The following is a 10,380-nucleotide window of genomic DNA, read 5'->3' on the forward strand; positions in this document are numbered from 1 at the left end:
TGTTCGTACGAACCCTTTGTACGAACAAAAGTAAAAGAAATTAAGGATAAGAAAACGAACATGTTCTTGCATGAGGCCCATTGTCACTGCAAGGTGACCATTCCGGCATCTGAGCCATGGTTAAACAGAAGGCTCCTTTGCAGACCTTCCATTTTTCCACTTGTCCTCTTCATCTTTGCAGTCTGCCAATGGACAGTTCAGGTGCAAATACTGCTCTTCAACCACAGATAAGGGTCTTGTTTATATAGTTATTATCATTATTAGCTGTACAAATGGTGAATGGACAGTACTTAGCACCTTTCTATCCATCCAGGACACTCAAAGCGCTTCACACTACAATCTGTCTTCATTTACCCATTCACACAGCACTATTATATCACTACAAAGCTAACATGTACAATCATCTATGGAGACTAATCAGTGCCAATCACATTCATACACTGACGGAACACACATCAGAGGYATTAGGGGTGAAGTGTCTTGCCCAAGGACACAACAACTGAGACAGCTGGATGGGGAATTGAACCGACGACTCTGCCACACCTGCCCCACAAATTGTTAGTGATTCAGTTTTACTTTTAAAATAAACTAATTGGCTACTTATTTTTCAAAAAATGTGAATYGGAGCTCAGTTTAACCCCTAGCTAACTTAACATGAAAAGTTCTCAAGAGTGGCGATTTCTTTGTTGTTTTATTTTTAGGATTAGAGTAATGATGGGAAGACCCCCATCTTTTTATTGTTCTGTTTCTYCAGATGTTTATGTGTACTTCCTGCACCACCAAAACAGGTTAGGCAGTGTGAATCACTTGTTGGTTTACAGCTAATAATGATAATAATCATATGAAAACTTGTGGTTGAGGAGCGGCACTTGAACCTGAACCGTACATCGGCAGGCTGAAGGTCGATGTAGAGGACGAGCAGAAAAAAAACAAAAGATCTGTGAAGGAGCCTTCAGAAGCTTGACAGCTTGTAGTGACATCATAACTAAAATAACTCTACAGTGGCATTGAAAACTGTTCTTATTGGATAAAAAAGCTGTGGCATAAAATGAGCGTATCATACGTTTTTCAGTGTTACTTTTCTTTTTTCAATGACACTTTATTTATTTATTTATTTATTTTTCAATGCTAAATCTTTTTAAGTGTTAAGGTAAGCTGTCACTGTTTTAGCTCCGTACCATCCTGCTTCATGTTTTGGAGGTGTTGTTGTTAATGTGACTTGTAGCAACATAGAAGCATCACAGCTAATTGTGAATTTAATGAAATGGATTAAATTAACCTCCCGCTTCATCACGATGACACTGGTCATCATTAGTTTCCATTCAGTCTTCTAGAATCTTTTTGTTCTCACACCATCGCCACTGCTTAGCTTTGTTTTCATGTCTTGTCACACGAACTTTCTTCCATCTGCGCTAAAAGCAACATTTACTGAGTTGGCCAACTGAGATGGTTCTGCTGTGGGCATCGGGGCGCGATGGGAGGAAAACCCCTTAGAGCTTAGTCATTAGTACACTGCCTTGAATCTGATGTAACGAGATGACTAATCTCACCCAAGTCAACAGCTCCGATGAGGAGAATATCCGGTCACAGTTTTATTTTTATCCACATGAAGAGTGACAAGAGGAAACTGACAGGGGAGAGGCATAATGACAGTCTGTTTTCTCTGTGTGCATGTGTGTGTTATTGTGTTAGTCTCCTAATGTGGGCACACCATGTTGAACGCCGTGATGCATGACAGTGTTAGCAATGGCATCAAGCCACCGCCACTAAAACTTCCTTGTTTGTAAACACCGTTCTGTCAACATGCAGGGTGTAAGAACACACATCTGGWGAGTTTGGAACGAAATTATGGCAATTAAAGGAAATTTATGATAGCTGATATAAAAACAGAGCATGCTGGATGATTTGACAAGGTAATAAGAAAACAGGACATTGCTTTTCTCATAAAAATCCTACAGATCGAGTTAGTGGAGAATGGATAAAAAGGGGTAATAATAATTGTATTAGGAAGGCTGCAGCATGTTACTTTATTTAAACGATCGTCCTGGAGGTTTTGAAAGATGCTAAAAGAGTCAGATTGTAAAATTGCTTGAGGGAAACTGGACTGACTTAAATTCCATTTATTCTACCTTCCATCACAGCTCATACAGACACGTAGCTCTGCTCTGAATTGCWGTCAGCATTGCCCTTTTTCTGGGAGAACTCAGTGGAGTTGTTCAGCTATCAAGAATCGTCCTCAAGGACGCGTTATCAGTTTGTGGTTATGTGCAAACACGTCTCAGCTTCAGGGATGTGCAGTTAAAGTCAGCATCAACAGCTAAACCATTCAAAGACCAGATTTCACCAATAAATAAAAAAACACTTTGMATACATGCACATATGTAGATGCTAAAACACTGTAATTTTGTTTTCCTTGAGCTATTGTAGAAGCTTTTACTAAAACCAAAACTAAGGTGACCTCTGACAATAACATTCCCCCCCATTTCCCCGTTATGAAGGCATCAATTACAGTCAGCACCTTTATGTCTCCTAGAAATGTTATTTCCTCTAARCTGACTCTGTGACCGAGTGCAGTCTGGTGTGTTTGTGTGTATGTGTGTGTGTGTGCGTGTTGTCACAAAGGAATTATAAAACAGATTTATGGTGTGTCAGAACAACCTACTGCTGTTACTGAGAGGATGTGAAGCAGAGAAAGATTAGGTTGACCGCCTTTGGAAAAAAAAATTATCATTAGTTCCTAAAAATAAAAACTTTCTTCCCTGCACTTTATTAGCAGAGGGAAATGATTCATTTTTTTAAACTTTGTAACTAAACTTAGCACAAAAAATAAGGAAATTTATTCGTTTTTTTATTATTGTAGCAATAAATCTTATACTGTTACTGTTCACTTCCCTTTAACAATGGTGTCATATTTGTAAGGAACATGCTTTTGTGGGATGGGCAGTAGAGCTGAGTAGCTTCTGGAAGCACCCARTCAAGTTCCTGATTGACTCCTCATTGGCAATCCTATATGTCAACAGTCTGGGAACAAACTCTGTCCTCCAAAATAACAACGCTCACCCCCACAGAGTTTAGATTATCAGAGACTACCTCCAGAATTTGCGAGTGGATGATAAATGGTCTGAACTTATATAGCTCTTTATCAAGCCCTATCAGACCCCAAAGTGCTTCACACTACAGACATTCACCCATTCRCACACATTTTTACACACTGAGAGGATGGATTGGCCTGCCAGCAGTCCTGACCTCATCCCCACCGAAAACTTGYGGGATCAGCTTGAACGTGCTGYTTGTGCCAGAGTGGCCAACACAACCACATTGGCTGACTTGTGACAAATGCCGGTTGAAGAACGGGATGCCATCCCACAGCAGTGTGTGACCAGGTTGATGACCAGCATGAAGAGGAGGTGCCAGGCTGTTGTGGCTGTGTATGGTTCTTTCACATGCTACTGTTAAATGAGTAAACTGTTAAATTGCCAACACGTCTTGTTTCTTCAAACTCCAATCATCCAGCCCACCAAAGCTGTTTGGCGCTGTCAGAGAGGATTTCACAAACGTTTCATGTGCGCAAGCCCACATACTCAGCTCTACTGCTCCTCCCACAAATGCATGGTCCTTACAAATGCGGCATAATTTAAAAGAAAAATTGACAGGCTTTCCAACAGTATAAAATTTATTGCCAAGAAGCATTGTTACAAATTAGAAATAATCTGCCAAACACAAATTTCCTTACTGTTTGTGTTAAGTTTAGAAACRTTGCAGTCAAGTCCTCTGAATGCCATTTAACACTTCCCAGAAGACCTGCCCTCTGTGACTTATTACAGAAAAAGAAGCTGTTTTTTTTATTACAGAGCTATTTTTTACCTTGCATTTATTTAACAGGGTTGAGGATTCTGCAGTCACATCTCACTGCAGAGCCGATACTCAGAATGACAACACTAAACTGCATTTAAAGACGAAACTGATAAATTGCGCAGCGTTTTAGGTTACAATGCAAGGTTGCCCTAATTCCGTAAGAACTTCTTCTGATAAAACATTACCAGGTCTGTAGCATTCTAATATAATTTTCTCCYTGTGTTTATTAATGTTAATGAACAGATGGAAGTCAAAGCAGTGTGAAGTGTGGGCCAAAACATGCAAATGCTGACAACATGCATGCATATTATTTGTGGCGTGATGTTTACAGATAAAGTCAGAAAGTCAGACACGTGGCGAGATCTTGTCAGCAAGTTATTCTGTGGTGACAGATGACATTTCTCTGAGGTTGCATGTGGAGTATTGTGGTGCTGAGGCAGGGCTGGCCTTTCGCTCCGTCTGCCTTACCAGCATTTATCAGAACTTTCACACACGCAGTCTGAAAAACACGCAACACCCAGGGATACAACATGCAAATGGTGAATATATTATATAGTCCCTCCCTTTGTTGTGTCAGTTTAAGAGTCCTCTCTGTCCTATAATGTCCTTGTATTTTCTTCTTTTAATACTATGAATATGAATCATAGCTCTTTGTTTTCCTCCAGTCCTTTTTTTTTGTGTATTGTTTTTGAAACAAAGCACAAGTCTTGAGTGGTGATTAATTATATCCAAACAAAAGAATGTGGCTAGAAGCTATAGAGAGCTTTTTCTTTATTTATTACTCTTTTTTTGGCTTTCAGTTCCCTCTGCCCTTCGTAACTTCCTTGTTCATTTAAATATGTAATATTTCACTATGTACACCATAAAAAATGCACGTTTTACCAGAATCCTATTCCCTAATATTCCGTTCAGCTCAGCAGGTTTGCGTGGCGTCACAAAGAGGCATGGGTTCCTCCCCAGTGATTGATTTGAACTTTCCTCCTTTTGAAATGTCATCAGAGAGGTCCTGCATGATTAATGTCACCGCGCTTCACACTTCAATCTACCGTTCCACCCAGATTGCCTGCTGAATTTTTGGAAAACCTGCAACTTTGGTGACTTTGCATATTTAAGTGCTTTGATTGGCAATCAGTTAGCATTTCAATTTGTTCAGATTTTACTGTAATGATATACACAGGCATTTTTGTTTCTGATAGCTGTCTAGCCAGTTCAATACAAAAAAAAAAAGTTAAGTGTAACTTTCTCTGAACAGTTAGTTCATAATAAACAGTCAAGTGAGCTGTTTTTGTATCCGTTTTCCTGATTATTGTTTCATAAATCCTAGTAATTTGTTGCTAGTGACTGATTATCATTTGAAAAGGTGGTTTGTTTAGAGCCAAATAAAGCCAAAAGGGCAAATACTGGGGCAAGTTCAAAATATGGTTCTTTTATGGTTTTGGAAATCAAATATTTAAGTAAACACAAAATATTTGTTTTTACATTAAATGCAATGTTCTTCAAATCTCTTTCTTTAGCATTAACTAAAATACAACTTTATGACTTGAAGGTGTTTGTTATAGAGGTTTCTTGAAAAAAACTTGTGTAAAACAAACTTTGGTAGGTTTTTTTATTATAGTAGATTCAGGAATCATTTGATAAATGGATTCCTGGTTAAGAAATATACTACAGTCTCTAAAATCCATATATTCTTGCTCAGAATTTGCTGCAGTAATGCAGTCTTGCGTCCTTGCTAGGACCAATATGATCATCCAGTCTAATTATCTGAAAATTATCAAGACCCTAACAACCCTGCTCTTCAGTCTGAAACAAAAGACTGTCATTTAAATTGTCTTAATTGTTGCTTTCAAGTGTTTTTCATCATTTGTAACAAAGTTCTCATTCTTGTAATTGTTCCATCATTYCTTTGTGTGACCTCACAGCGCTGCCCACACAAAAGTCCCCTGATGGAGTGTCTTTCGAACTGACGCCAAGCTGCGATTCTGATGCTTCACTCCGAAACCTTTTACCCCTGAAAATGAACAACAAACCATCCAGTGAGAGCAATGGGAACTTTTTCTAATTATTGCTGCAATTATAATCATGCTTGTACAGCAGCATCGCCTCTCTGGGGTCTGTGGTCCCACTGCTCTCTGGATGGGCACGCAGAGAGAAAACGCTAATCAACATCCCAGCTTCATCAACATATTGGTGACTYGTGAACAACAAAAGAGCCTTTTTCACTTTTCTCTTTTTTTTGTCACATCTGAATGCAGCCAGAAATTATGTAGATCCATATTTCCTTCATGGGGGGGTTAAAGGAAAAGTAAGCAGCAACAGTGCTTGCACTAGCATCCTATAATACTGTATAAGTGCAATTTGAATTTCAGTAAACATATGTATACGTTGACTAACTCAAACACAAAGTTCACATCATTTACATGAACCAGAGCAACAGTCAACATTTCAGTAATGAACATGATATTTCTCACCTCCTCCCACTGGTGGATGTAACGAATGAGCCTGGAGAGCCGCAGGAGCCGGAGCAAGCTGAGGATCTTAGTAAAACGTACAATCCGCAAAGCACGCGCTGTTTTGTAAAAGTCTGAGTCGATGCGCGTCTCCACGATGAGGAAGATGTAGTCCACGGGTATGGAGGAGATGAAGTCCACCACGAACCAGCTCCGCAGGTACTTGATTTTAATTTGCTGCGGATCCAGGATGATCTCCGTGTTGTCCTCCTTCACGATGCCTGTCCTGAAGTTGAGGACCAGGTCCATGAGGAAGAACGTGTCGGAGACCACGTTGAACACAATCCAGGGCGGCGTGTGCTCGTCCTTGAAGAACGTGATGCCCACCGGGATGATGATGAGGTTGCCGACCATCAGCAGTAACATGGTCAAATCCCAGTAAAACCTTCGTTCAAAAGACAAAGGAAAACATAAAAGATGGGATGTCAGCAGCGCAAAAAAAAGACAGAACTTCAACAGTTTACTTATTAAAACACTGTCTTGTAAACACTTTGATTAAAAAAAAAACATTTCTCTACAATGGAATTAATTCAGACCAAACAGATTAATTATGAAAATGTTAAATACATGCTGAGAAGTGTTGTACTTTACTGCAAGAGATCTTTTTTTGTTTAGTTTTTGTTTGTAGATCATTATTGTTTAAATTTATTTTTTGAGAAAAAAGGCGCAGAAATAAGTTTTTTTTTCTTCTTTCTGTCGCCTTTCATTTTATTTGTGGTTTGTGTTTTTTATTGTACATAAATTTTGTTGTTTTTTAAAGAAATGAAACGAATAAATAAATGAATTGAATTGAATCTTGATGACCTGCAGTCATAACTTGTGAAGTTTTGTTGTGTTTCAGAATCGTTATGCACATCAGAGATGAGACCTGTTGTGTTTTCAAAGGCCAATCATATATTTGTGTACAATATACATTTTTTATTGTAAATATTTATGGGATTTCAAGATACTGTGTACTTTATATCAAAAAAAAATCTTCTATTTTGAGACAAATATGCAGCAAATCAATGATTTTTCCTGTATCTGTGCTTTGACAAAGTCTTTACAACACTAATGCAGCAAGTTCTTGATTTGTAAACATTAAAACCATTTTGCTATAAAAAAAAACATCCTCAGACACTGATTCTTGATAATGACCAAACTCTGGAAAGGTTTTCTGTATTTTATCCATCAACTACTTACTTATTAACAAAAATCCACCTATTTTAACTTATTCTGACTGTTTAATGGAAACAAAAAAAAAGTCATGGTAAATAATATTTTTTATGAATTCAGAATATTACCTCTAAAATCCTGTAGAAGTAACATTATTGCTCTGCTGTATATGAAAATATGCTGCCATGAAATCTATTTCAGTTTAAACTGTAAATTTCTACTCATAGGTCACTGAGGTTTAACTGGGAATTACAACTGGACTGTGACCTTGTCTATCTTACCAGTTTAAGACTAAATTCAAACTGACTGTATTGTGATGGATGCAGGATCATCAGCACTATGAGGCCCTCTGCCCTCTGGTCCAGTGAGCTTCACTGATTTGCCCACTCACATTTAACCAGACTATATAAACATAGGRAAATTTAATATATAAAGTGGGCCATAATAAATAAAGAACTCATGCTACATAAATAACTGAGAAATAAGAAGGGAACACATTTCTACAGCAACAGCAAGTAATTGCTGCTGTTCTAGCTCCTTGTTGAGCGGCTGATGCCTATTGATTTTATAGTTCATTCATGGTGTGTTGAAGTAAATAACTCAGGGGTTTATATTGAACTGCTGCCATACAGAATCACACTGACATGGAAAAGTGTAGCCGGGAGACGAAATTCAGGCTCAAGACGATTGATGCAAACACAGTTTTATTCTTTTCTGAGCAACCAGAAGAGGGGGTGGTTACTGGGGCACGCTGTCCGGAAATCCATCCAGTTCAGACAAAGGATGTGATTAAAACATGCTGGGTTAACCCCACCCCCACCACACAAATAAATAAATAAATAAATAAATAAATAAATAAATAAATAAATAAATAAATAAATAAATAAATAAATAAATAAATAAATAAATAAATAAATAAATAAATAAATAGTGTTTAGAAGAAGAAAAAATCCTTTGTAGAAAATATGATGATGATTAATGCAGATCAGCTGAATGTCAAACAGAAATGTTACAAAAACTAATCAAAAACACAAAACTGGAAAAGTATTTAAAAAGAAAGTCCAGTCATTTATTTGTTAAGTGATGTCAAATCATTAATTTGCACCATATCAGCAGTGACGTCGGTCATGAAGCACGAAGTATGGGAAATAAACGCATCCAGGCTAGGGTACCAAATAAGAAACTTTTTTTTAATTTCAGGCTTATAAAAAGGATCTCTCATAAATGACATACAAGTGTGAAAGAAAATCACAATAGCTAATGAGCCAATACATTTTTGTATGACATCATCTGTTTAGTTTGCCTTATCAGCATGTTCAGTCAGTGCATAAACTTCCTCAACTCCTGGTCAAGTGATATGATCAAAGGATTATTATAAATATGGTTTATACACTCAGCATACATCAGCACAACAATATGAATGTTCTTAGACTTACTTTAAATCTTATCATTTTTTTAAATCCCTTGTTTTAGAACAATAAAACAACTGGCCCTCTTTAGCTAACCTTTAGTCAATACTAGATAAAGACTTTCGTCCTTTTTTCCATACATTATGCTCTATGACAAATAACTGTTCATAACTATTTCACAAAATATTACTTCAAAAAAACACCATAAAAAACTTAAACTAAATCAGAAGATACAACAATTGCAAAACTAAAGGAAACCAGAGAAAGTGAATTTCAAAATAACCTCTGGCACACTTTTTTTGTCGATAAATTCTACATTCGTCCAAATAAAATGATGAAATATTTCTGTTAACACTTCAAAGGCACCTAATTAGAAAACACTGGAGGATTGCAGTTTAAAAGAGAACACATGCAAACATAAACATGTATTAGACAGAGACAGTCCTTGTCCACAAACACACACAGACATTAGAGTAAAGGGGTATCTGCCCTCCCTACATGTTGTCTACAGAAGTTATATTTAGACAAACTTTGCCATCTCTGAGCTTGCTCACATGAAGACTGAAGCCCAGGGAGGGGAGAAAAATACTAACATATTTCAAGATATTTTCCTCAACATGCTGTTTCCTAATTTTAGATTTTAGCTCCTGAAAGCATTTAGAGCTCAGGCTAAAGGAAATACAGTTACACAGTCACAGCTGAAAATCTAAAAAACTCGATCAAACAAAATGCAACGTTTAATGTAATTTTATTACTTCATGTGCAGTCAGCTGCGTTTCCATTGCAAATGTGCGCAAAACTTTGTCGATATTCTGTTAATGTCGAAAAACAGTTTCGCAACTGCGGTGTTTCCATTAAGTAAGAAATGCTATCAAAATCATGCGTGAATATGTTTGTTCTCGCGATAAGTCATTACAAACATGGCGGCAACGGATGTAAACACATAGCATGTTGCTACCGCGACACTAGCGCTCATCGTCAGAGGAGACGTCGGAGTGTTTTATGGAGGCTTTCCAACGACAAGCCCCTACTTGGGAGCGGCTACGTATGCTGTGTTTTTGGGAAATTGTAGTCAGTGAGTTTACTACTTTATTTTACTGCTCCTGTGATATTACTACTACTTCTACTTCCTGTTATCTTCTTCGCCATCGTCTTTTTCGCCAGTAGAAACAGCCGGTTGTTGATCACGTGACTCCCTTGATGCGAAAAAAGTGTTTCCTTTGCAGTTTTGTGAAAAACACCAATTTTGATACGGCCGAAAAACCACCTCATCCTAGTGCAAAACCATTTTGTGGAAAAATTTTTTTTTAAATTGACGTGTTTCCATTGAGCAAATTTATTTTCGAAATTTTAATTTGCGCATTTTCATGATCAATGGAAACGCAGCTACTGTAAACATAAAATAAGTGGTTTTTTAATGCTGCAAAACAACAAACTACAGAAATGTTATATAT

General features: G+C 37.4%; 1 protein-coding gene across 1 annotated transcript in view; it reads right to left on the reverse strand.

The window, feature by feature from the left end:
- hcn4 (hyperpolarization activated cyclic nucleotide-gated potassium channel 4) overlaps positions 1 to 10,380 on the reverse strand; it is a 79,677-nt gene that overhangs the window by 50,402 nt on the left and 18,895 nt on the right. Inside the window, exon 2 of the mRNA XM_014025547.1 lies at positions 6,324 to 6,747. Coding sequence (XP_013881001.1) covers positions 6,324 to 6,747 — 424 coding nt within the window. The remainder of the gene's footprint in view (positions 1 to 6,323; positions 6,748 to 10,380) is intronic.

Source organism: Austrofundulus limnaeus, unplaced genomic scaffold (assembly GCF_001266775.1).
Source record: "Austrofundulus limnaeus strain Quisiro unplaced genomic scaffold, Austrofundulus_limnaeus-1.0 Scaffold483, whole genome shotgun sequence".
In the NCBI taxonomy this organism is placed as follows: Eukaryota; Metazoa; Chordata; class Actinopteri; order Cyprinodontiformes; family Rivulidae; genus Austrofundulus; species Austrofundulus limnaeus.